The sequence below is a fragment of the Chamaea fasciata genome, unplaced genomic scaffold (genome assembly GCF_029207755.1).
Source record: "Chamaea fasciata isolate MVZ Bird 193981 ecotype frontalis unplaced genomic scaffold, bChaFas1.0.hap1 SCAF_2, whole genome shotgun sequence".
In the NCBI taxonomy this organism is placed as follows: Eukaryota; Metazoa; Chordata; class Aves; order Passeriformes; family Sylviidae; genus Chamaea; species Chamaea fasciata.
The window spans coordinates 25,843,661-25,870,897 of NW_027094087.1; the positions used below are offsets into that span (position 1 = coordinate 25,843,661).

Genomic DNA, 27,237 nt, shown 5'->3' on the forward strand with positions numbered 1-27,237 from the left:
AAAGAATTAGAGTTGTTTGATTTATAGGAAAAGGATCGGGAAAGCTGTGAAAAACAACTTCCCATTTGAAACTATAAAGCCGAAAGGGCAAATAGTTCCTTGCATCTGTTATGAGCAGAAGAATAAAGCTCATAACTTGAACTCCATCAAGGATTATGTAGGTGGCATATATACCTTCTGCAGTTTTTTTCTGTTGGATCTCTGATGGTCTGACTGCACCCACAATATCAGTACTATGCAGCTGCGTGAAGGCATTTGCAGTTATGCATACTAAAATATAGTTCCCATTTTCAAAGCAACTCTGTTGAAAAACCTGGTGCTTTTTCCACTAAAGGCTCCAGAATTATTGCCAAAATTCAACAACTGATGGTAAAATTTAGTCCCATACAGCTGGACAGAACAAAGACGATCTCATATCTAGGTCTCACTTTATTACCAAAACAAGATTTCTGTGAAGGGTAAGGCTTATTCTGGGTTCCATGATTCCACAACAATTTTCTCCATAAACTACGATGTGAAGACTCTGTATTTCGACTATGATCAATCCACTGTGATGCATAAGTACAAAAAAAGTAATTTTCCTCACTTGGATGAATTTAGCATTAAATGTACTGACAGTTTATTAGATACTTGGAAAATTACAGAACTATGCAAATACTATGTATAATCTGTTTGGAACCTTTCTATTTGCTGAGAGTGCTTTACGGGGAACAATTACATAAAGTATATTTAATTTGTATAATTACTGAACAGTTCCTTAAAGAGTGGCAAATGCTCTGCTCAGAGGACTTTGTTTGACTGAGAGAGCCAAATTACTGAAAGATTGTCAACACCCCTCTCACTCCTTTGTAATAAATTCAGAAAAACTGCTCACCAAAAGAATGAAAATTTTAAATATATATGGTTTTAAATACTGTGTGTACTTTTTGTGGTGGTTGAAGGTGCTAAGAAAAAAAAAATCAAGGTTGTATATAAAAGTCAGAAATAGCCTGTTTGTGGAACTGGGTGATAAATATAATAACATACAACATAAAAAGCAAAATACCTGTTTTTTTACTCAAAATGTACAAGTCTGTACCACAAGGTTGAATTAAGTTTCATTCTCTGTAGGTAGCATGCACTCACTTATGTTTTAGTAGCAAATATTTTCTCATCTCGTATAGATTTAGTTTTGTTTTAGTATAGGTAATATCTATATAATAACCATAATATGAAAGTAACCTGAACCTACTTATTTGTCATCTGTGAAAAATTTTATGTATTATCATGAGAAATTGTCATGATTTCTTTCCAAGCTAATGTAGCACTTTTTCATCACCTTGTAATGAGTGTAGGATTCAGCGAGTCTGTGGTAGTTCAGTTTTGATAAATGCTCTTATCTAAGGCCCTACTCCTCCAGATGGCAAATAAATGAATGTTTTCTTGTGTGAATTATGGTGTTATACTTCTGTTGTGCAAAACATGAATCCCAATGATGTCCACAAAACTCTGTTTGTTCAGCTGGATGATCTGCGTATTCTGGGAAAGGCTGTAAGAAAGCCTTCCTTGAGAGTCCTGAATGCTATCGAAGTGCAATTTATATACTCATGGAGATACATAGACTTAGTTCAGTGCTCAAGTGATGCTTCCCTTTTGTCCTGGCATTAATATCAGCAGGCAGGATGGCTCTGTTTTGTTTCATGTTCTCTTGTATGATTTTCCTGGAGATGACCCTCATGATGAACCTGTACATTCTTCAGAATGACTGCTGGGCAGGCTTTTCTCAAGTTATAAAATGGAAAGAATAATTCTTTCAGCTGCAAAACTGTTAAAAAATATTGTTAATCTGGTATTCAGTCACTTATATTTTGTTGTTTTGTTGGGTTTTTTTTCTCTTTTCCAGGATTACTTACTGCCATCTACCTTTCCAGAGTAAATGGCTTTATGTTGGAACAGAGAGAGGAAATACACACATTGTAAATATTGAGTCGTTCATTCTTTCTGGATATGTTATCATGTGGAACAAGGCAATAGAGCTGTAAGTGCAGATTTTTTTTTTTTCATTTGTATGTGTGGTCATTTTCATAGCTGTCTTAATTTTAATTTTTAAAAATTATTTGGTTTTGCAAGTATTACCAGATCTTTTGAAGCCTTTAATTTCAGTGAATGCATTTGCAGTATTAACTGGCTTTTTACAGGACAATAGGAATCAGATTTTTATTAAAGAGCATGTAATTATATTTCATACAAAAGAAAAAAAATTGTGTCCTGTTTAACTGTGAAGTTCCATGAAATACAGGAAGTCTTTAATCACTAAAATTCAGATTTTGCTATTTTTATGAGGAAAGTTTGATCACCATATCCTCTATCCTGTGAAGAGAATAATGGAGGATATTTGCCCTAAGATTCTACAGAGAACTTTTCTTCATTGAACCGTGGAATCATTTAGATGAGAAGGGACAGGAGGAGGTCTCTAGACCAAGCCTTCTGCTCAACATAGTGAGAATTTCAAGGTTAATTCAAACAGATCAAAACCTGGTGAAGTGCTAGGAAAGATAATGAGTGCCTACTAAATGATAGTTCTCTAACAAGCTAAGCCAGGTACCTCTGTTGGGGGTATGAAGTGGAAAGAGACATTCAAAAACCTGACTGGGATACATCTATGCTTCCTGCAAGTAAAAGCCTTGACAGAAATAAAAAACGCTTTCTCTGCTGTTTCCTCTGTGACGTTCCAGCAAGAGGAACTTCTGTGGGAAAGCTCAAAGTACTTCTGGCAGTTTCTGAGACATTTGCTTCGTGTTGTGAGGGACCTGTAACCTCTGGTAGTAAACTGAAATACAGCGATCTCAGTGAACCAAGAGAACAGTAGCTAAGAACAGGGTTACAGGCCTGCAGTCTAACCCCAGTTCTCAAAAATTCCTTCCTTTCTTTTCCCTCTATCTTTACTATCATTATACTAATCACTCTGTCCCCCAGATTGAACTGATGCCTCATTTTCTTTCTCCCTCTCTGCCCTCACCAAACTTCATCGGCACAGTTCTACAAATTAAAACCAAGGATTCAAATAGTAATGAGGATTCAGTCTGCTGGTAAATCTTTTGCCCAGTTCTCAGTTTTGGAATGTTTGGTTGTTCTGCCCCTGTGAGGCTGCTCAGCTCTATTTAGTAATTCTGGCTGCAGAATAGTATCGTTGGAAAACATGGTTTGCATCAGGGTATGATCATTTTGATGACTTATTCAGGTGGATAGTATCCTAACTGTTTTCTATTTCTCACTTTGTTTTGGTGACATTGACATATTGGAGGGCTTTTTGAATCCTGTATAGAGTGTTTATGTTCACTACATTGAATAGATAAAGTCTTTAAGTTTTTGGGAACAACAGGTTTTCATTTTGTGTGCACTTGTAATTTTCTTTCCTCCAGAAATCAGGATGTTTCAGTTCTGTAGGCAAATAGATCCAAAAGTTTTTTAGGACTGGAAGCCTTCCACCAAGTTTCAGTTTCTAATTATTTCGAAATTCTTCTTGGATAAATGTTTTAAAATTATTTTAGTGGTCACAACAAACGTTTTTCATGAGAGTAGAATAAAATTATGCCTCTCTTTCTGTGTGGGAAATAAGGGCTGCTTTCTAGCAAGCTTCACTACTGATTTGTTGACATAGGCTAGATGCTGTGCAATATGCTCCCTCTCTAGAACCTTCAAGGAAGCAAGCAGTGCCTCCTAACTATCTTCTTTTTATTTTCTATAGGAAAGTGCCTAGATTTTCCAAAATTTCTCTTTCCATAAGTTGTAAAAGGAAATGACAGCATAATGAAGATAGACCATGTCACCTCAAGTACTTGGAGGTGCTGTATGGTTACCAAAATAAGTTCTTCTTCTAGAAAGCAAGTTTGCCATGTACTGTTTTGCTGACAGGTGAGCACAGGTATTCATTCATTACTGCTTCCAGTTCTACCAGTCTTACAAGGAGAAATTGATGCATATAAGTGTGCTTCTCTACAACTCCATCCTCTCCTTCCAATCTTATCATGTACTCCTGGATAGGGACTTTAAATGTACTTCATGAGGCTGAGCTTATGATTGCAGACTTTCATTTAGAATAGTACTGAGAAAAATGTTTGAGACAACAGTTTTATTTTGGGCCATGGATATGTTCTGATTTGATTATATTTTTTAATCTTCACATTATTTTCACATAACTTTTGCATATTTTTCACATTTAGTATTATAGGATCAGAAAATAATTCATATTGTAAAGCTTCTCTAGAATTTTCAAGAGCAACTTCCTGCTTACATTAAAATCTGGTTGTTCTGGGGTGTTTAAGTTCACTGGGTCTGTTGATGTTACGTGCTTTCAGACACAAAAGAAAATAGGAAAACAGATGTATGTAAAATTCAGGAAAATCTTCGGCCTTACCATGAACAGTGTGAGGGGCAGTGGTGCTCATAACATTATATTAAATTCTGAGTTAATGATAACATTTCCAAGTGTGAGGTTAGCTTGAAGATGTTACTATTCTCTATAAAGCTAGAAAGAAAGGGATTACGTTTTGTGCAATCATATGTCTTTCAAACTTACTGGCAAGAAAAGACCAGGAAAAGCCATTGCTCTGCTGCTGTATTCAAGTCCTCAGTTTAGGTGCAATTTTAAGTGTTTCAAGTTCACGTATCATCTGCTCTAACAAGCCTGAAGGAGTTCATCCCTCTTCATGCGATTCTCATCCAGCTTCTAAAACTGAAAGTCTGCCAATATAACTTCTCTTTATTTTAATTGCCCCCCATACTTCTCACTGATTTGTATCTACTTCTAATGAAATCTCCATGTAACCCTCATCCTCAGAAACAACTAAATATTTTGAGTCAGTGAGGCTTATCAAGTGACTGCAAGAATTTTTTTTGTAACAGTTATTCTGTTGCAGTGAAAGACTGAGGTGAAAGCACTTGGAAGTTTGAAGACTTGAAGGGAAAACAGGTTTAGATGCAACATTTTTAGATTTTGCATATGATACAAGAAATCTGATCACCTTGTCCTGCACAGCTACTTTTACTCACAAAACTGACATTTGAAGCAAAGAGGGGTTTATTTGTGATTTTCTTGTCTAGTTTTCTATCTGAAAGATCTGTAGAGCACTATTTTTTTGAGTGATAGTGGTTTTATGCCCTGTTCAGAAGCTTCTAGTGGAGATACATGTCAAAAAGATGATTGCAGTACATATTTTATCATAAGAGACTATCATCTTCTCTTACAGGAGAGATCATTCAGTGAGCTTAAACAGTATCTAATGTTAGTTAGAAATTAAGGCCTGAACAGCTAATAATGCAAAGGAAACAGGGTGGGGTTTTCTGTTGTTTGGGGTTTTTTTTAAATGCTATTTTCAGAATTATTTAGGTCGTAACCAATTCTGGAGTTTACAGGCAAAATTTCCTTCTTAAATCCTGTGCGCTGTCTGTGTCTCAGTGGACCTGTCCTTGAACAGAGCTGAGAAAAAACACAAGCATATGGGTACCAGTTCTTGTCTCAGCCATTTCTATCATCTCATGCATTATCACTACTTCAGGCCACACTGAAGCAATCTTCTCAGCTAAGAATGAATAAATTAAAACTTTTTCACTTGTCATTTCTCTGTCATGTAGCAGAGATAGTCCTTTGCCAGAGGGGTTTGAGGCTCATGATATGGTTTGGTTTTCTACTCTCTTAATAAGCAAACTGTTTCTCTCTTTTTCTTCCAAATGTTTGGAAACAGCTTTAGAAGACAAAAACAGTCAATGAGCCCAGCATGCCTCCATTTACTCCAGCTACAATGAGATCAATTTTCCCAGCATGATCATACATTTGGGAAGGTCATCTAGTGTTGGAAAGCAAAAGAAGATCTTTATATGTCTTCTGAACTTCAAAAATGAAAAATCTGCATTATAAGCCCCCAGTAAGATTCCAGTGTTTTAACACCCCACTATCTAATGAATAAATAACTGAAACTTGCCAAAATTTATGGGATTTAGAGGATCAAAGAATTGGGCAGACTGGAACTCAGTTATGACAAAGCCGTAACTTGGTATCTCCTTTCTTAGCCCTTTGTTTGCCCGGCCCCATTTCCTAAAATGGAGACTCAGAATCAGTAGATCCACAGCTATGAGGGAAAGCAGTACAAAGAAGGAGAAATAACAGTCTAGAAGAATCTGCTATCCCCTCTGTGTGCAGACCCAAATGGAGATAGTTATTACTATAGAAAAAGCACAGTTTTCGAGGCTTCCTTCTTCTGGCCATTTCAGAAATTGTGTCTAAGACTCAGGGTTGCATCTTGATGTTGTACTGATTCTCACTTACTCCATCTCCTGGCTTAGATTCACAGCATATGAATAATGTGTCTAACTTTCATTCTCTTAAATTTCTCTATGGCTCTACCAATGAAAATAAGGTCTTGAATTCCCTGAAGCACTTCACCTTTATGGTAGAGGTGGAACTGTGGGAGATGTCTGACTACTGACACTGAAGATGTATTTGTCTATGCACGTGTTTTTTTCAGCACTGCCACATTCAGTCAATTTCAACTTCCTAACAATGAGTAATATGGATGTTTTCTTTCTTTTTCCCCTCTTCTAACTCCTTCTGTCACTTTCTAACACCAGATTTTTATTCTTCTCAGAAATCATTACAGTACTTCCCCAATTGTGCAGGCTATTTTTTCTTTCAAAAGGAAAATGGTTTTGATTTGTATCTATTTTGTCATAGCGTACTTTTTCCTGCTTTAAAGATTGTCTTGGTATTTGAAGTTCTTACGACAGTATTTAAGTCACTTGATTTCTTACAGTGCATAAAACATTCCAAGATGATTGAGGAATACATCATCTATGTATTTTCCACATTTTGCTGGGTCCAGATTGTAGCATTGCTGAAGACTTCTTTTTGGGCTTTCTAATTTTAGGATAAAATAATCAAATAAAAGCTTCCGTCCTTACAAGTCTTTTGAAGACTGTTTTACGGTGACTGCTGTCTTAATTTCAGTCCAGTTCTTCTGAGTAAGAGTCACGTCTTGCAGCATAACCACTCTCTCATTTCCCCAAATGAAGATACACCAAGTAACTGATTACCTGCTGCTGTCAGGAGCTTCTGATGAAGTGCAAAACAACTCAAAGCATCAGTATCTTCTTAGGAAACACATAGTTTTAGTTCTGTACTGCTGTCATGGGAATCTTTGGTTCCATTTTTCAATTCTACGGTCTGTTTTTTTGGGCTTAAAGGTCAATGAAGACTGTGAAATGTTGCAAAGTTTTGTATCATTAGCTCATACTTTCTTCTTGCTCTGTTGAAGTTAGATTTCATTTCAGGATTTTTTTACTGCAAAGCATTGCTGATAGTTTTTGGACTTGACCTTCTTCTTTTTCTTTTTTCTTTCTGCTGTGTATTGACTTGGATTTGTGTTTTATCCTTTTTTGTGTCTTTTCAGAGCTTTTATTTTCTCAGTCATTCTCATCTGTACCCTGGCTGCTATTTGGGAATGAAAAATTCCCTGCTCAACTATTTCACTTATGCCTTATTTTCAACTGCTGGTTTTCTTTATTTTTCCCTTTCTCAAGGAATAGACTCTAATTAGTTTTTATGCAGTTCCCCAAAGCCAGCTTGAAGGAGTGCCTATACACAAGTATCTGTCATCAACAGTAGAGTGCTTTATTCACAATAGCTTCAAATCTGGTTGATTTTCCAGCACCTCTTTGTCCTTTTCCATGAGCTGTTAGATCTCTGCTTTTGCATTTAATATAATTCAATGGCAGGGTTTTATTCTTTGTAGGCAGTTCCAGAATGACAGTGTCCAACTCTCCAGTCTCCTGGACAACTTTATTTTAATAACAATGAGGGGAAATAGAACATTTTATGTATACTAAAACAACTTAAGGCACAACGGGATTTTGTGTGCAGACATTTCCACATGCAGTATAATTTACTGTATGAAAGCAGTAATTATTGTATCTGTAGCTCTGATAGCATTTCATGGGTTCTATAAAATGATGTTATTGATATAATATAGTTAACTAAATAATTGCTTTGTTTAATCTGGCTTGTAGTGCAGTCATGATGTCTGCCCTGAAGAGAATTGACTGTAGATCCTAATGCCTTGCTCTCCTTTTGCAAGTAACACTTCCCTGGGGCTCCAAAAAATACTGTTGTTAATTCTATTTATACATACCTTCGTTGAGGAGGCAGGGAGATGCAAGAAGTGAGGCACTGATCCTGGTCCTGGTCTTAGTGTGGCACAAGGGACGAGGTTTGGCTTCCTGGCCACAGTCCTGTACCCAAAGGGAGGTAACATCACTTCAGGAGTAGCAAACCAGAGAAGATTTATCTTGTCACTCCTTCTGTATCCAGCCATTGGACAGGCTCAGAGCAACAAGCAAAAGGTCTTTCAGAATTAAGGAGGTTGCAATGCTTTCACACACAACTTTCTTCCTTGCTCCACCTGAACTGGGATTTTTTTGTATGAGTTTATCCTCCCAGAAACATCTCCCCCAAGACAGTATTGTGCATGTTCATCCAAAACGAAACACCAAACTTAGTTCTGCATCTTGTGAATATTCCTTGTTATGTAGTCCAAAGAAGAATCAGTTTTGATGCAAATACTGATTTCTATACGCTTGCTGTGTATAAAAAAATCAATGTTTCTTGGAGCCTTGGAAAGGCAGTGCTGGAGGACTGCCAGGGAATAGGCTCCACACTTCCAAAAAGCTTCAGGAACATCTGTTGTCATCTGTGTGTGTTCTTATCTGTGATGGCACATGTGAAATTAGTTTTGGTATATACATCTATTTGAAAAGGATCCTTTCTGCCTTCCTGACAGAAGCCATGTTATGACTGCCAAACTTAATAGACTCTCTACTTACTCTTACCTATGTATAAACAAAGCTGGCCTCTGTTGAGCGATCCAGGAAATTGTGAATCCTGGCTGGTTGTGAAACCTCCACCCAACTGCTCTCTCACTCCCTGTCCTCAACAGGACAGGGAAAGAAAATAAGATGGAAAAGTTCATGAATCAAGGTAAAATCAGGAAAATCACTTACCAGCTACTGTCAATGGAGAAAACCAGACTTGACCTGGAAAAAATTAATTTAATTTATTGCCCATTAAAATCGAGGAGAATGATGAGAAGCAAAGACAAAAACTAAAGCCCCTTCCCCCTTGAATCCTTATTTTTCCTAGCTTGATGAAATATGTGTGAAAACTAAACAATGGTTTGTTGAGTCTTTTGATAGAGTGACATACCTGACAGTCTTATATTTAATAGAAGGGGAGGAAAAAGGAAGAAGCCAGAGCAAGCCAGGTATTATACAAAACAACTAAACCATTAAAATAACAAGAAACAAGGTAATATGAATACTAAGAGAATACTTATTTCAAATATAGAGGAAAGACAATGAGGAAAAATAAAATCTCATAAATTTAGTGCACAGACTGGTGTGTTTGGTATCAACTTTGCTGATAGTGTATATAAAGCTGTTACTCAACAAAACTAAAGAAATAGCTAGGTGCATAATAATTAAATTATAATACTCTTAAAAGAAACAAAAAAGTGCCTGAGAAAAAAAAAATACCCAAACCCTACAACATTAATACAGGGTCCTCCAACTGCAATGAATTCAACAGGGAAATGGAGGAGATTGGAAAATGTATTGTATTAGTGAAGGTTTTCAGCTGAGGTTTTAGCACAGAAACTTGAGGCTATACCCTGCAGGAATATAAGACAAAAATAAGACTGGTAGTAAAAGACCATTTTTATACCATTTATAGAGGAACAAGGAGCTTGTGTGACTATAAAGGTATACTTACCCTAAAGAATAGAGGACAGCTCATGTAAGAGTTTGCTTTTACCCAAAGAGAAACTGATACATTCTTCGGTAAGCAATGTCATATGTATCCTTCAAAGCAACTGGTTGTACAGATTTATCTAAACTATTCCTGACTTTTAAAATTAGTAGGTACAAAGAGCTGACTAAATGGAATCAATTTTTACCTTAGAAAGACAGTATGCTCTTTTCCTTTCTCCCTCCATTTGTTGTGATTTTGCCGATATTCCTGGTCATGTACTAAGACTGGAATGGCCAAGCAACCCACCGTGCATCCTGGTTGGTTCAATGGCCTGGGATAGCTGCCCAACACATTGTGCTTTGTCAGCCTCCATGTGCTTCTGTTACCATCTTGTTTGTCCCCGGAGTTCTGGGGAAGAATATCTGATGTTTGCTTGCCTCTGTTCTCTCTTATGTCGTCTGTCTGTGGTTCTCACCTGGCTAAAAAGTGAAAGTTATTATGTCATGTCTTCTCTTCTTGTTTTTCCTCTTGTTCTCACCCTTCCTCCTTTGCCCATCACTGCATAGGCAGCATATACTACAAACAGACCTAGTTCTTTCGACCTAAATACTCTGACCATTTCAGACAGGTGAATCTATGTCAGAAACAACATGTGAAACAGCCTAGAATGTCCCAAACTGTCATATGAACTCCCTCAGGACGGATGTACAAGATGTGTGTAGGTCTAAGCACTGCTTGCAAACAACCTCATCTCATCCCTCACTTCCCTGTCACTGCCTACCTACCCTGCCTGTCCGAGGCCTGCTGTTGTGCAAATGATATTTTTATTTCAGTACAGGTTACTCAGAAACAGAAGCTCAGCCAGAGGGGTCCCCTCTGGTAAGTTGGCTTGGATAGGAACGACAGCCAGATTTCCTGCTCTCTGCATCTCTGTAAAAATTAGGTTTGTGCCATGTCTCAGGCCAAATGGGTGCTTGCTGCTGGCACCATGAAAGACAGTTTGTATAGAACATCACCGCATAAACCGTCTGTCCGCTGCTTTCCTGCTGATCTCATTTCTGGGATGGGATGTGCTGCAAAGTGCTCTTACAGAAATCTTGCTCATGGAGACATCATGCAGGAGAATAACAGGCTGCATGTTCAGGATGTCTGGAGTAATTTTGCATTTCCTCAGCTCAGAAATAAATACCAGACTAGATCTTTGCCTCTCTGCTTTGACCCAGCTTTGGTGCATGATGAAATAGTTAAAATATTTAAATATAATGGGGGCAAAGTATAGAGGCCAGAGAAGAGTGTGCATGTTTTTAAGAGTGTTGGAGCATACTGTTCTGGGAAGGAGGAGCCTATGAGGCTATGGATCAGTCCACAGTGTTTTAATGTTTGAGTTGTCTGAGAATTTTTGCATACCACTCTCAGCCTTGATTTGGAGTCTGGCCTGTAGAACAGAGGCCAATTTTGCTACAGTGCAGTATTCAGCCAAAGGAAGACGCCATTATTTTAGGAAAATCCTTTGAGTAATTTGGCTGGAAAAGCTTGTTTTGGTTTGTTTCGGTAATTCTCTTGCAAATTGTTTTAAAACTCAGACCCTAGGTCATTTTACATAGGGTTTCCAGGTAAATTCTTTACTTTATGGGCTCTGCCAATCTCTGCCATATTTTTTTTTCATGATGACCTTTGGTGAACCAAGACCAGTCATGCAAGTTCAGATCCTAAGCTGAACTCCAAGGGACATGTACTCTGACCCCAGAACCTAGATGGGAGAAAGGTCCTCCTCTGTGCAGGCATTCAGTGGGGACTGGTGCTTCTCTTCTTGCTCTCTATGACTGCCAGGGCCTTAAGATCAGGTCAGAAAAGATGACAGATGAAAATTCTCCATCTGTTTCATCAGTTTCCTATGATTTGCATTTTCTGCCAGGTGCTGGACAATAATAACTTCAGTATTAAGTTGCATACAACACAGTTGATACATGTTGCAAAAAGGGAGGGGATGTCAAGAATAGTAATTAATCTCTCTATAGGCTTACAAAGAATCATGGGATGGGTGTTGTGGCTGAGGAGCCCCTCTGAAAATGCATTGTGGGTGTGACTGTGTCAGTTGGTCTGAAGATGAGATGAGGCTTTACAGATCAGACAGAGGCAAGATGCTTCATTTCTGAAACCCCACTGCAGTAATGCTAAGGTGCTTCCTAACAGGGCAGTGTAGGTGAGGTTACTGAAACCCTGTCTTTAGTGGCACTGGAACTTGGTGAGTCATGCTATCAGTATCTGAAATGAATCCAGTGAAGACTTTGTAAATCCTTGGCAAATTAGCTTTCAAATGGAACAAGTAAGGAGAGAGAGTCAGAAGCAGATGGAGTAGAGAATAGAAAAGTCAAAAAAGCTGTAAGAATGAGAGAGGGGAGAAATTACTGCAGTAGGAAGAATAGTGAGATTAAAAAAGGAAAAAAAAAGAAGGAAGGATTCTCTCATTTAGAAGAGAATCTTCGCCTATAATGGCAAAAAGGAAATCGAGGAGAACATGAGAAGATACCTATAACTTTACCTTGCCCTGTTAGGCTTTTTGCAATTGTTTTTAAACCATTGGAGGTACAGGTTAGCACACCTGGAAACTGAGGTATCTAGCTCTTCTTACAACAAAAAACATTCACAGATTTCAATTGATTTTTGTCTTGCAGATCCACCAAGACTCACCCTGGCCCGGTTGTACATTTAAGTGACAGCCCAAGGGATGAGGGAAAAGTGAGTACAACAATTTTGCAGCATTTCATAGCCTTTATTTGCCTTGCTACTCTTTCCTTTTACTTACTCACTAATTTTATCATCTGCTTTCTTTCTATGTTTGCAAGTCACTTTAACTATTTTGCTGTTCCTTAGAAAACAGATTATCTTTGTACAAATTAAATGAGTAAACTTTTGTGATACGGACAACACACTGTACTTTGAAATTTATAGCCATCTAAATTGTTCCTGTTTAAAAAAGCTTGACTTTGTCTGAGTAAGATTTGACTAAAAACTGTGTCATGACTTCAGTACTTGGATACACATGCTCTTATGAAGGCATTATAAGTAAGTTTTTATAAGATAGCTGGTTTGCTATCCAAACCAGGTTTGGAACTTACTGCTGTTTGCTATTCTCAACTCTGTTCACAGTCCACAAGTGGAAGCCAAACATAGAGTCAGAACATTAGGCTTGTGACTGATACCAGCAGGAGGCACAATCAGAGTTGGCTTTATTTGTATGGCAGCTTTTCAAAGATGAAATATGGTTGACAGAATTCTGGTTCTATTACAGCTTTTTTTTTTTTTTTTTTAAAGTGTGGCTACTGATATTTGAGTATTTTGCCTGTGTGGAAAGGGTACTTAACTCTCTCATTGGTTTTGAGCATTTTTAGTAATTGCATTTCAGTGTGTATTTATAAAGCACGGCATCTTCCAAATGGTGTATCTGTTTGACATCTCTGTGCCTCACGTAACAGCTAACACTAGTTAGAAACTAGCAGCAGTTTGAATTTCTGCTACTGATGTGGGGGATATTATGCTGAAATTTTGGAAATACCTGGAAAAGCACTGATGACCACATCTGATTTTCTTTTGCATTGCTTGTCCTTGGACTTACCCATATTGCAAGGTGAACAACACACTAATGGTGCACTTGTGAACCTACTCTCCAAAAACCTCGATGGCATCTCTAAGCCTTTCTGGAAGAATCACAATAGGTCAAGCTATTTAGAATACTATCAAATAAAGTAATTAAACATTATGAAGTGTAGTGTTGTAGCCTCAAACAAGAAGCCATGGAGAAATGTGATTTTTATTATCTATGGCAAAACAGCTGGTGACAATAAAGGTTTATTGATCAGGCATCATTCTTGTTTGCTGGCCACAACAGAAGCTGCTGATGAGCTACCAAAGGAACACAGTGTAAGAAAAAAGAGTCTTGAAAAAGGAAAAAATGGTCTTGTCAGTGAAGATTTTTTACAGGAATACCATGCACTGTGTCCAAACAGAGACCTAAAACTATTTTTCAGCAGAAGGAGAGAAGATGAAAAGGACCCAGGCAAGGGAGTTAAAAGAGAACTGGCTTGGGAATACAAGTGCTTGCTGCTCAGAGGGCACATGGGAGACATCTGGGCACTGATGAAGTACTAGCATTTGAAGAACAGCAGCAAATTCAGACTGACACCTACAAAAAACAAACATTGAAAATTTATGGGGAGAAGTTGTAGAAAATGTAAGGTGTACCAAAATCATCCCAATGCAGCTCTTTATATCATTGATAGGTTGATAGTGGTGTAAAGAATGAATTGGTGCTAACAAAATACTTGCAGTTTTACAGAATGTAGAGTTGGTAGTGTTTACAGGAATATATCAGTAAAAGGTACACACAGATGTAAGAGAACATCCAGGCATTAAATCAAAAGACATAGTTCTAAATAAAAAAATTCTACAGTAGATAAATAAATTAAACTACATTTTTCAGCTAAGGCTCACTAAACTTGAGTTGAAAGGACGCAAAATATATCATTATTCAGAATGAGGGAAAAAAATGGGGAAAAAAGTGGCTCCTGGGGCTTTTACTGTTCAACATGGTCATAAATAGCCTAGAAAACAGAGTAAGCAGTGATGTGGCCTGGTTTTCTGGACTTTAGGAGGCTGAGAAACTCAGCAGTAAAATGGCAGGTTAAATACCATCTTTTTAAGTACATTCAGTGTAAATTATGAGAAGTGATACATGTAGGGCAAAATATTTCTGACTTTACATATAAAACAATGTGTGTGAGCTGATGATTACTGTTTGGGATCAAGAGCTTTGAGTGATGATTGATAGTTCAATGGAAATGTCAGCTCAATGCTCAGTAGTGAACAACAAAGAAAATCAAAATCAGGCATTATGTAGAGAAGAACAGAGAACAAAACAAAGCTATTAAAGAAATGCACTGTTGACCTGCCTGCTGAATATTGAGTATAATACTTGTGTATAATACTTCTGTGTCTGAAATTAACATAATGCTAAAAGAAATTCAGAGAAGGGTCAGGGTTTTCTACATGAGAGACAACTTAGTGAGACCGGAAAATTCACTATGGAAAAGACCCAATTGTGATTCCAAGTTTGAAAATCACAGCTGATATTAAGAGGATGGAAACAGCCCATAGTCTCTGTCAATACAAAAACTAAAAGGATACCAAATGGAGCTGACATATCAGATTCCAAACAAGCCAATTAAGTACTTCATCAAATGTGCAACAGGTAGAACCTATAAAACTTCTTCCAAATGCTATTGTGTGTGCTGAAAATGTCTTGACCACAAGGAAGACTAGAAAAGTTAACACAAAAGAAATCAGTGTGAGGGTAAGTGAAGAGGTTTGCTGAATTCTCCTGAAAGGTCCTTAAAGGTGAGGTTAAACAGAGCCATGTATAGTTGAGGAGATGGGTATACTTGAATGAGAAAATTACTTAGACTGAGGGAATATGTGAAAGTTGCAAGTATTTGTCTTCTTCCCATATTATTTGGTATTTGCTCTTGACCATTCCAGTACAAGATACTGTCATAGGTGGACTTTTATTTAATTTAGCAAAGTTGTTCTTAGATAAAAGAGCTGTTTGGTGATAGCTTTACATACTTGGCTTATCTCCACAGCTCCAAGTTAACCTAAGACCACCAAAATTTATTGGTGCCAGAAGTCAGACTCCACACATCACTTCATGATAGGCAGCAGATTAAAGTGTTCTTTGCACATGTTTCAGGAATTAAAGAGTAGGTACAAATCAGTCGTAATCATTACTCAAAATACAGATGTTCTTGTACTCTACAAGAGTATTACTCTACAAGTACTTCGAGGAGTCCAGTGGTATAGCCTTCCCTGGGGTGTTACAAAGTTGTTTACAGACCTGGGACTATTTTGCTGAAGTAAATACGTATTTCTCCTATGAACACTGAGTGGTTGAGACTCCTAAAATATAGTCAGACCTTTTAAAATCTAGGACAATCTTTCTATTTGAAAGCCAGGGAAGTTAGTGCACTGGCAGTATCTTCACCTTTTTCATTAAGGTCCTTTGAATTCCTGAAAGTTCCAATTTCATTGACTAGTGATTGGGTTCCTTGTGCCAAAAGAGTGAATGCAATTCCAGAAGATTTCTGCCATTCAAAACTTTTCCAGAGTGGCCTCCATGCAAACTATCTAGGCAGGCTTTGGAGACAAGTCTCTTTTATGAATCTAACAAGCTGTGTCTGGAAGACAGACATCAAAGAAAATTTAGGCATTTAATGTGTCACTGAAGAACAATTTGGGGACCAAGTGATTAAGTTCCTGAAATATAACTGTGTCTGCCAAATCAATAAGTGTACATTAGGGACAGACTGGAGTGCACAGACATTTATACGTGGCAGATCTGTAGCAAACATGATTTTTCTTGCTGACCAAGGAAAAGACATTAAGTGCAACGATCTGCAGTTTCCCAGCAAATGGAGAAAGCTTAATAGGAAAAAGTTTAATGTTATTTGCAATTAGCTAGTGGGCTAAACTTCCTATCTCTGAGTCTGAGTTCTGAGATCTAATAATACCTAAAAAAAACAATCCTGTTTGGCAGGCTTCTTTGTTTAGGATTTTTTCTCCAGCTGTTTTGTGTTACCAGGACAAGGAAGGGGCTTGCTGGCATGTATGAGGATGTAATTGTTGACTGTAAAAAAGAAATTTCCTCCCATCATCAGTAGCATTTGATGCTATTTGATTGAGTCAAAATGTGGAAAAACTCCACTAGACAAGGAAGATCTTGCCAGGGCTTCTTTCTCCAAATTCTGTCCTTTGTTCTGCTTTTTTTTTGTAACCTAATTAAGCCTGAGTAATTAAACAAGGTGGCACGAAAGGCGAGATAAATCTTTAGAGTTTTTTTCCATCCTTGACTCTTTTTACAGATACTGGTTTTCTTTGACTGGGTTTTCCTCTCCAACTGCTTTTATGGATGTTTTGCTTTTTACCTCTATTACAGAAATAGAGCTTGTCTTACACATCTCCCAAGTGATCACTATGACTGAGAGGAGTGGGAATGTTTGAGTTTTCTATGATTCAGACAGGTCAGGATCCAGAGCATCATAAATATCCTGGCAATGAGACTGATCCCATTCACCCAAGCTGGAATTGTGACTTTAGTGCTGTACCACAGTGTCAGCAGTAAAGCAGCATGACCTCTGTCTGAAAAAAAAGAGATTCCTGGCTATGCAGCAAATCTCTTTGCCTTTCAGTTTCTTCCCTGAAATCACACTTTGTAATTTGCAATTCTTTAGTGCAGTTGTGCATTAGGCATTTCAGCAATAGTTCAGGTGAAATGCAGCCTCTGATGAAAGGTATTAAACCTTTTAGTAATTACCTGGAGCATGATATCTTTGCAAAAGAGAGGGATAAAAATTAAAAGACAAGCCTGCTTCCCAAGGGAGAAAGGCTTATTAAGAAACAGGGCCACACACTAAATGGTTTTCAATTCCTTCACTTTTCTGAATATATTTGTACAAAAGCTGAGGTGAAAAGAATATTGGTAGATACAAACTGAACGCGACTGGTTTGGTACCCAGCTGAAATGCAGAGGTGTAAGTGCTTGTTATGATGACAGTAAGGAGGGCACTCAGTCTCCATAACTTACTAAAATACTATCTATTGGAGTGAATACCAAAAGGACTGTGGGAACCCCAAGCTGTGTAGCATTGGATGAACCTCCAGTAAAGCCATGGCATCATCCTCTGTGAAGACGCTTGCCAGCATTTTGCTCTTTGGAGATCCCAAAGGATTTTTTTTAAAAAAAGAACCCCATCCATTTCTACTGTCAAGCAGAAGGATGTTCACATGAGACATACTGCCTTACATTAAGACAAAGGCACGAAGGTGCTGTCCTTGCCTTTACCAAGTGGAAGAGACCTACAGGGTCCTTTAGAATCAGCAGCTGAGTACTCTGTGGCCAAGGAAGATGTGCAGCACGATGCCGGCCTGAAAGCCAAGTGCTGTGTGCAGCACAGCACAGAACAGGCCTGCACCTTCTCAAGTGAATTGCTATGAGCATCACTAACTCCTGGATATACAAATGGCTTCCATTTGGGATTGCTATACCAACAATGCAGGCAGCTGCAGTAAGACCTTCCTTTGTTCACTCTCTCAATGGCAGCCTATTATCCCAGATTACCATATGGCATCCTGACACAAGTGCTATCCAGTTAGATGCATGCTTTCTGACTCTGCCACAAAAACCCATATGAAGCCATCCAGAGAAAAAATGCTAAATATTTGGGAATTTTTCCAGGACACTTTGAATGTTTTTCAGGAGAATAATGCTTCAGGAGCATAATAAGTTATTGTTCGTATTCAGGTATTAAACGTATTAACTATAAATAATTTCCAGACTAGCTAGAGGATTCCACATAAAGAATATTTTCCTGGCAGTAAAAAGAATCATATCCAGTAGAACTGAGAGTATTCCCAGGCACTTTGGTACCAGTATTGATATATCAGTTGTACTTGACTTGGAAAGAAACTGATGTTTTGTTTAGCAGCCCAGCCAAATTTCATTTTTAGGACTCATGCAAGCTAAAGTGAGTGATACCAAAGATGCTGTTAAGGTTTCTCCAACTAAGAGATAATCTTGTCGTTATTCTGCACAATTCTTTATATAGAAACTGTAAATTCTTGCCTTCTGTGATATATCTGCTTACAGATGATGAATAACTGCAGTTATCATTGCCAGTTGTATAAAATGTTTTATCACAGAAATGTGAGAGTCTGCCAGTTTAGCCATTTCCAGTCTTCATGTCCAGAACAGATTCTTAAGACACATTCTATGGGAAACAGTTTCCGGGACACCTAAATAAGAGAGCCATCCTATTTTCCATAAGATCTGAAATTAATTGTGTTCAAATGAAGAGTAACTCTATAGTACCAGATCAATATTTCACTTCTTTTCAGTGGAGACAAGGAGAAATGATGGTGTCCATTTTTGTTTTTCTCCTGAGCATTGTTTTTATTCTCCTTCATCTTTTCAAAAATCTTTGCTGGTATTTCTCTGTTATGCATGATGATACGACATCCCAGTTCTAGAAGAAGTAAAAATTGACACATCAGTTAATTTATTTTTAATTATTAGGAAAGCAAGCAATTTATTCTCTGCAAGAGGAGTTCTTCAGAATATTTTAAAGCAATAGCAAGCATAAATAAATGGAATATAAGTAGCTGAATGAGAGTTCAATCTGGTGATTCTCTTGGTTTGAAGTTATTTAAGTATCTTAAGTGTCAAACATTTCTTCCTTCAACAAGGGGCAGGGAAGGTAAAAGCTGATAGGAAAATGCTACAGTCTTTGGTTTTCAGCAGATATGTAATTGAGAAGACTCTCCAGGCACATAATCATGCAGGGGGAAAAAAAGGTGTATAAAGCCGTTTTCTTTCTATGTCAGATCTTAAATTGTCAGCGATGTGAAGTAATTTAGACTGAAAGATAATTTGAAAGCAAGGTATTATACGTAGGGCAAATTACAATCTTGCACATCACTTTGTTATTTCTTTTTATATTACTCAATATTTATATGTGCCTTTTGAATCAGAAAATGTAACTGTGGGGTTTTTTTCACTCCTCCAGCTGTTGATAGGCTATGAAAATGGGACTATCGTGTTCTGGGACTTACGATCTAAAAGAGCCGATCTGAGAGCTTATTATGATGAGGTAAGCAATTCCCATTAACTCAGCGAAGCCATTGTTCAGCAGTTTGCCATATGTCTTACCAAGAAGATGGATGTTTATCTAAAGGCATTGCTGGTTCTGGAAATAGTGTTTGTACTCTGCTTTTGGGCAAATTACTGACAATAGAAATTAAAGTCTGAAATCTCTAGTTCTGATGCTTTAGGCTCTCATGAGTGTACTGTGACACAGAATGTCCTCCCCTTGATCCTGACAAGTTCATCAACTTCTCTGTGGGGATCTTCAGTTGAACAGAGTCTGGCAATGAGCTGACCTGAGATACAGCTACCATAGGAATTGTATAATAATCTTTACTGAGTATTTCTAGAACATTCATTATATTGGAAGACAAATCATCTTGTACAGTTGTTGATATTGCCTAGTACTTAAGATCTGATTAAACAGTTTTCAAAATTATATTTTCATAATTATCATACAATTGTCTCTTGCCATTTGTAAGCAGCATGTGTTAATAGAGATGCAGTTCTTGTATCAATAATCAAGCTGCTTGAAAAATAGATATACTCCTAGTTATTATTATTATAGCACTAGCCCTAGGGAAGAATATTCTTTGTTCTGCCCATCCTCTAAAGTTCACCATGGATGAACATGAATGCAACTACAACTGAAGGTAGAAAAGCACATTTTCTTTGAAGCGATCCTGGCAGTAATTGGTTTCCTGTAGTTCTCTTTCCTTCTTCATCTTGTCACCTTGCTATGTGCAATGAGTGTATAGACATTTATCTCCCCCCTAAAAAGCAATCTGAATACATATGAATACACTCTTTCAGACATGCTGCCAGAGACACATTCAAACTACTCTGAGCTTCAAGGCTGAGTTTCTGAGCATCAAGTCAGCAAATGCTTCAAAGGACAGAGTTTGAACAGGCCAGCACTTAAGCCTCAATACATGCCCACTAAATTGTCTCTCAGTGACAGTCTGCTTGTGCAAACACTTGTGAAATTACACCTGTTCTATTACTTAAGGTTGAACAACTTTTTCCTTTTACAGGTCTCCTCAGGAAGGGTGGGGGTGGGGATGTCTGTTCACCCACTGTCCTCTCTTGTACTCAGAATGAGACTACATGAAGCAGGATCTTCTTAATGCTGGTTCCCCTTTTTGTTTTTTTCATTTTCATCCCAGAATGGGTGGGTGTTGAAAATTTCTCATACAACTTAGAATTTAGTTGTTCCACATTTTTTAAATACAGTTCCCAGGAACTTGGTTTTGCCTTTTAATCAGTCCCATGCTTTCCTCCTCAGTGGTTATTTGCTGTGTCATTACTCCACTTCGTACAACTTGTGCTGTCTTCTTATATACTGAAATAACTACAAGATTCTTATTTTTTTTTTTAAAAGGATTGTGTGACTAGCCATTTTACATTATTCCAGACTTTCAGGCTCCATGTTCATAATGTTCCAGACCTGCTAGAATTCCCTTAGGGAAGCCACTGCCCTTAGGGAGCCACTAAAAAGGGTTCCTTTTTAAATCCTGGGTTACATAGGTTCTGTGAGTCAAAAATTACTAGTTTGGCATGTGCCACTTTGTGTTTAGCAGCAACCCAAATTATCAAGCCTAAACCTCATCTTATGGATTAGCCACCAAAGATCACAATCCAGAAATCATTGTTCCTGCTCCCCTTCACCATGCAACCTGAACGGATGGAAGGCCTCTGTACCCGTGATGTCTGACTAATCTCTCAGTATTGTTCTGGCACTGAGCCAGAACAGTTCCAGTTGCAGGGTATCTGTGAAGTCTCAGATAAATTCCTGTAAGTGTTCTGTATCTTCATTAAGGACCAAAGTGCCTCGTTGCACGAGTTCTGAATTTAATTAATTCACCCTCACTTTTCTTACTATCACTGTGATTTTCATCTTCTCAGTGGTGATATGCATGAGGTATTGAGGCCCTTCCAATCAATGCTCCTACACAATAACTTCTATAAAAGGCTTTCCTTCCAAGCTGTTTTATAATTTCCTTCAGAAGTTTATTTCCATCAAATGTTATAAAAAGACAGCACATAAAGAAGACAGATCTTTCAAATGGTTCTCAAGTTGTTACTGGTAGTTGGCAAACTCAAAATCCAGCCATCTTACTGTGCAAGACTTTGGAAGTTTGTGTCAACTCCCATTCAGAGTTGTCTGAAGCAGTTGTCATCTTTCATTGGAACACATCCCCAAAACAAAGATGCAGAGTTCTCAGAGGCATTTGCCAAATGACAACTCCCTTCCTTTGTCTAGCACCGTGCCACTATGGAAGTATCAAATCGGATGTGGCCCTTGCTGTAATGGTCCTGCAGTACTACGAACACAAACTGTACGATGAGACAAGCATTGTTCTTGTGCAAAATATGGTTAAAAGTGGTACTAAAGACCCTCAGTGGAGAAGGTTTGTGGTTGGGACGGAAATGAAGTGGTGTTAGGCATGCTTAATTTTAGTTCATGCTGAGTATGAGTGAAGATGGAATGTGTATGCAATCAACGTGGGTATTGCAGAAGGAGAAACATACCCAGTCTGGAGTGAGATGCTTTATGTGCATACACTGTGTGAACATTCACATGAGTCACCCACCATGATGAACTCCTGTTCTAAGCACATAACTGCTCCTTTTGTGTGTGGATGCTAAAGAAGTGGATCAGAATGCTAGACATGCTCTAGAAGAGTGAAAATTTGGGACTTCTTCAGGACCATCTTTCAGAATCACTCGTGACTTGCAGCTGAGACCTCCAAAAGCATTTCTGTTTTTCTTGCCCATTTTGTGGCAGTCTGACGTGTCAATTTGAGTTGCTGCTGTGTCAGCTGTCTGTGCCAGGATTATCCCACCTCAGCTCCACCCCACGGGAGGTTAATGCTGGCAGGTGGCACCTGGTCATGGAGTGGCAGTTTAACAAGCACCTCAGTACAGTTTTTAGCTAGTTACTAGCTCCTGCTCAGACACTGTCAGTGACTCTAACCATGTGACATGTTTCTAAGTGTGATAACACGTCAAAACCAGATTCAAATTTGGCATGATAGCAAGCATGAATGAGCTCATGTCAGAATTAATTTGCATGAGGATAGACATGCCTTCAGTGTAAGTGAAGCAGTGCTCCCCACAGAACTAAGGCTATTCTACCTGAGGGCAACAACACTGGACTCTGCATAAACCATCTTTCTGTGTTATCTTTTGTTACTTCAATTATAGTTCAGTTTCTTCTGGTTATTTAATAGGAATCGTGTACAAACTCCCTCTCTGGAAGCTAGAAGTTTGAGTGATAGCCATTGTGTCAAAAAGAAATACCTAAAGTTCAGGTTTCTTCGGCTCTGTTTTTTGCGTCCTTTTTGGCACAACTATTTTAGTAGCGTGTTAGTCAAGCATTCATATACAAGGCATGTTGGATTCCTGTTAAAATATCTGGGTCGTCTTAATGCAGACTCACTTGTGGCTCTGCTGTCCAGCCCCAGGAGCTGAGTAAAGCTTTGGTAAAGGTTCATGGCCCTTTGGTTGATTTCTTCTGATACTCTTTCCAGACCATGAGCTGTAACCAGCCATAACAATCGATTAAAAGAGGAAAACCAACAGGGAGTTTTAAATAGTGACCAGTAGCACTTAAACAAAAATTAATATGAACAGCTGCAGTGCTGACTTATGAATACCCAGGCATGATGTTAAGTCACTTGAATAAATCAGGTAAATGTCTATATGCAATTTTAAGTGCATGCAAGGCCTTAGCATTTCCTTTGAATAAAACCCTGGAAATTTATTAAGCTTCATTCAAAAATAGATCTCTTTTATTTACAGTTGCATAAAATTATATTGTTTTTTGCTGTTTAGCAGTGAACATTTCTGGAAGGGGATATGGATTCAAGGGAGAATTCTGTGAGTTTGTGCTCCTGTGGGGAATGTGTGAGAAACTGTGGCATACAATGAATGTTTTGTCAGAATATGGCTTTTGTTAGTTTCCAGCACATGCCAGGGAAATTGTAGGACTTACGCCATTATCCTTTCCTATAGTTTGATGTAACTATGGATATTTTTAGTCAGTTCCACTAATTATGCACAAAATACTAAGAATGGTGTACATAACATTCATCACGTGATACTTGCAACATGCACAAAGGAGTGGGATACTCCTCTTCCCTGATGCACTATCTGCTCCAAAACTATCTTACAGCATTGTTTTGTTAATATCCTATATCAATTAAATAGTCCTGGATTCTTTAGTGTTTTGTTTTTGACATTAAACATCCCAGATTTCTGTGGACTTGCTCTTCAACTTAAGTATTTGAGAGTATGTATGGAAATTATCCAAGAACAGTGTATTACTTCCTCTGGGGAAAACTGTGTGTGTTGTATGTTACCTGTAAAGATTTTTACACAGAATGACCAGTAAATTTACCAGATTAAATACTTCTAAGGAGAGCTATCAGACTCTATATTGCAACTGCATTGTATGGCCCTTGTTCTTACACTTTTAGCTTAATACCCTTTTCCTTCAATTTTGGCTTGATTCAGTACAGGCTTTTTTACATTACTGTCTTACATTAGCCTCTGTGATGAAATGTTGCTTACAGCCATCTGTTGCTAAAAAGTGATGGTAATGGATTTTAGACAAACAGGAACAATCCAACTGTTGATATACCATTAGAATAATATAATCCAAAGCCATACATGAAAACATGAGTAGTGCAAGCACTGTATTCCATTCCAGTCTCAAGTTCTTCTTTCATTTCTGTAGGCTATTCATTCTGTTGCTTGGCATCATGAAGGAAAACAGTTCATGTGTAGTCATTCTGATGGAAGCTTGACCCTATGGAATCTGAAAAGCCCCAACAGACCATTCCAGACCACAATTCCACACGGTAATTCTGAGAGTTAAAATGTGTAACTAAGAAGCAAGACAGTGTTCTCAATGCTGTTTGCTAATACGTATGTTTATTTAATTTTTCCTTGTAGGCCAGATGTTGCTTGTTGCATAAATATTTTGATCTGCAAAGTAGCTGCAAATTATTGTAAAATCAGTAACTAAGATCAAACTTTTTATTTTAATTGGTGTCATAAATACCTCTTTCTGATTAATATTACTCTAATGTCTTATCCGATTCCTTTTAAGAGTCTACTGCTGCTCTGTGAGACCCTTAGGCTCTGGGATTTTCACATTTCTTTCTTTTATAGTTTGTACTTAGGGGCTTTTATGTGCAATTTTCACAACAAATTAATGCATTTTGTACGAGGTACTGTGGTGTTTGTCATGGGGATGGTACAAGGCTTCCCAAAGAACTGCAATGAGGAATTTAAAGGAGCCACAGTAAGATATGGCTGTATCTTTTATGGGTGGGACTTTATATAAAATTGCTTCCAACAAATTAGGTTAAAAAGTATTGGCACCATTGTAACTGCATACATTACATTACTGAGAAACCTGACTAGCTAGAGAAGGAGGAAGAAGAGGAAGTCAAGATCTAAGTAGCCCCGAAAGGATTTAGCATTTTTTAAATTTACTTCCCTTTTTATCACTTTTAGTCATAGAATTGTCCGATGTCAGAAGGGAGCTCTCAACCAGTCAGATGATCAGACCTAAACAGGCCTGATTTGATGAGTAAACTCGGGACATTGGGCACTTGAACACTTCCAGCAAAAAATTGCACAACCTCTTTGGGCAATACCTTTCAGTATTTAGTGACCCATGTGGCACACATTTTCTGGTTAATATCTAGCCAGAATTTTCCATGCCACAACTTGTGTCCTTTATCTCTCATGATGTATCACTGTGCACCTCTGAGAAAAGTCTGGATCCATCTACACTGTATCCTCCAGTTAGACTGTTGTCAAAAGCAAGCATAGACTTTCCAAAGCAACAAACCCCAAATGGCTTTTTTTTTTTTAGTTTACAAGTGGCTTTTCTTTGATTGGAAGAAAGTACTGAGCCATAATTAACCAAGAACTAATGAATTTCAGTTGTATGTTTCATTTAATTTTATCACTCAACTAGTTACACGCCAAAGCATGCAATGTTTTGTCAACAATGGGAATTAAGCCAATCTAAGAATGGCTTAGGAAAAAATAAAGCTGTTTATGGTCATTACGTGTTGAGAAAAAAAAGGCATATAATTAGTCTGATTCATTCATTATTAGTTAAGTGTCATACTCAGAAATCTGCATGGTTTATAGATGTCTTTGAAGTGTGTTCTATAGTTCTTTAGATGTATGAGGCAGTAAAAACACAAAGACATAATCAACGTACTTTAGACAAATGCATATTTTATGGAAATAGGAGCTAATACTCCTAATCTTTTGTAACTTTTAAGTTCCTTTTTTTTGTTGCTTACACTGTCGTTTCAATGTATATGTTTTAGTTTGATCATTCAGTTTCATGTTTTAATAGTTTTCATGTTCTTTCTATCCTTAGGAAAAGTTCAAAGAGATGGGAAAAAGCCTGAATCTTGTAAACCAATTCTTAAAGTAGAGTACAAGACCTGTAAAAACAGGTTTGTTTTTAATTCTGTAATTAACTCATTATTACATTCCTGAGTTTAAGTCCTTTTAGAATCTTTTCCTGCTTTCTTTGTACAAAGCTATTTATTGTTATTTGCAGATACTAAACCTATAATGTAAACTTGTAAGTACTATGTAGACTTACACTTGTTATGTTGGTTTTTTTAATACAGTGAACCATTTGTGATATTTTCTGGTGGATTGTCATATGACAAGCCTTGTCGAAGACCAAGTTTAACGATCATGCATGGGAAAGCAATTACAGTTCTTGAAATGGATCATCCTATAGTTGATTTTTTAACTCTTTGTGAAACCCCATATCCAAATGGTGAGTTCATTTGGAATAATACAATTATGGAAAATATAAACGAAGTGATCTTTCCTCATACATTAATCCCATCCCAGGGACTTCCATCCTCATATTTGTCTTCATCTCAAGAAAACTACATAACTGAAAGTACCTGAAACTTGTTTGCATTCTCAATGTAGGAAGCAAGTAGTGAGTGGACAGTAAAGCATGCATAAATCTCCACCTATAGGATTGAAACCCATGGGCTACTGTGAGAAAACATTGCTATTAATCAAAGATAGGTGCTTATATTTCTAAAATTTTCCAACATTTACAGATAGCTAAATTATGAAAATTAAACTATCACTTACCTGCAAAAGAAACTTAAATAAACTGTTAAAAAGTGTTATGTTTGCTGCATACTCCAGGGCTGCCAAGTTCTGAAATACATTGTCAGAAAGTTCCAGAAAATAAAAGCTGTAAGTCAAAAAGGAACTAACTTTAGCATTTTAAGGCCTCAAGCAGAAAAGTAAAATAAATCTTATATACATTGCTAAACCAAAAAAAAACACTTAGTAAAGATAAAGTGTGCTTTATGTGCTTCAATGTCATGCAAAAATTCAACTTTCTATAGTCAGAGTTGCTTTGGGCCTTCATTTAACTGTGTCAAATACTTCCCAATACTCTAGGTTTTGTAGCATCTTCCCCTGCTCACAGACCAATATTTAAACATTTGGTTTAACTTGTGTTATTCATAGCCTAGTATAAAAACAGGCAACAAATAATGTGCATTCATAGCAGGACTGAAAGGAAGATGAATCATTGCTCTCTCATTGAGTCGTCCTTTTGGCATCACCCATCTGAACACTTTATTCTGAGCTTGCACATGCTGGAATGATTTGCTGCTGTTGAAAAGAAAGTCATAATTTGACATTTATATATTTTTTTATAACATCCTATGCAAATGAATATACTCTGTGCATC

General features: G+C 37.6%; 1 protein-coding gene across 5 annotated transcripts in view; it reads left to right on the forward strand.

The window, feature by feature from the left end:
- Positions 1–27,237, forward strand: part of STXBP5L (syntaxin binding protein 5L) — a 184,445-nt gene that overhangs the window by 86,769 nt on the left and 70,439 nt on the right. For all 5 annotated transcript variants that reach the window (XM_066175315.1, XM_066175316.1, XM_066175318.1 and 2 more), the window contains exons 5-10: positions 1,883–2,017; positions 12,451–12,514; positions 19,390–19,473; positions 24,208–24,331; positions 25,879–25,957; positions 26,138–26,292. In XM_066175315.1, coding sequence (XP_066031412.1) covers positions 1,883–2,017; positions 12,451–12,514; positions 19,390–19,473; positions 24,208–24,331; positions 25,879–25,957; positions 26,138–26,292 — 641 coding nt within the window. The remainder of the gene's footprint in view (positions 1–1,882; positions 2,018–12,450; positions 12,515–19,389; positions 19,474–24,207; positions 24,332–25,878; positions 25,958–26,137; positions 26,293–27,237) is intronic.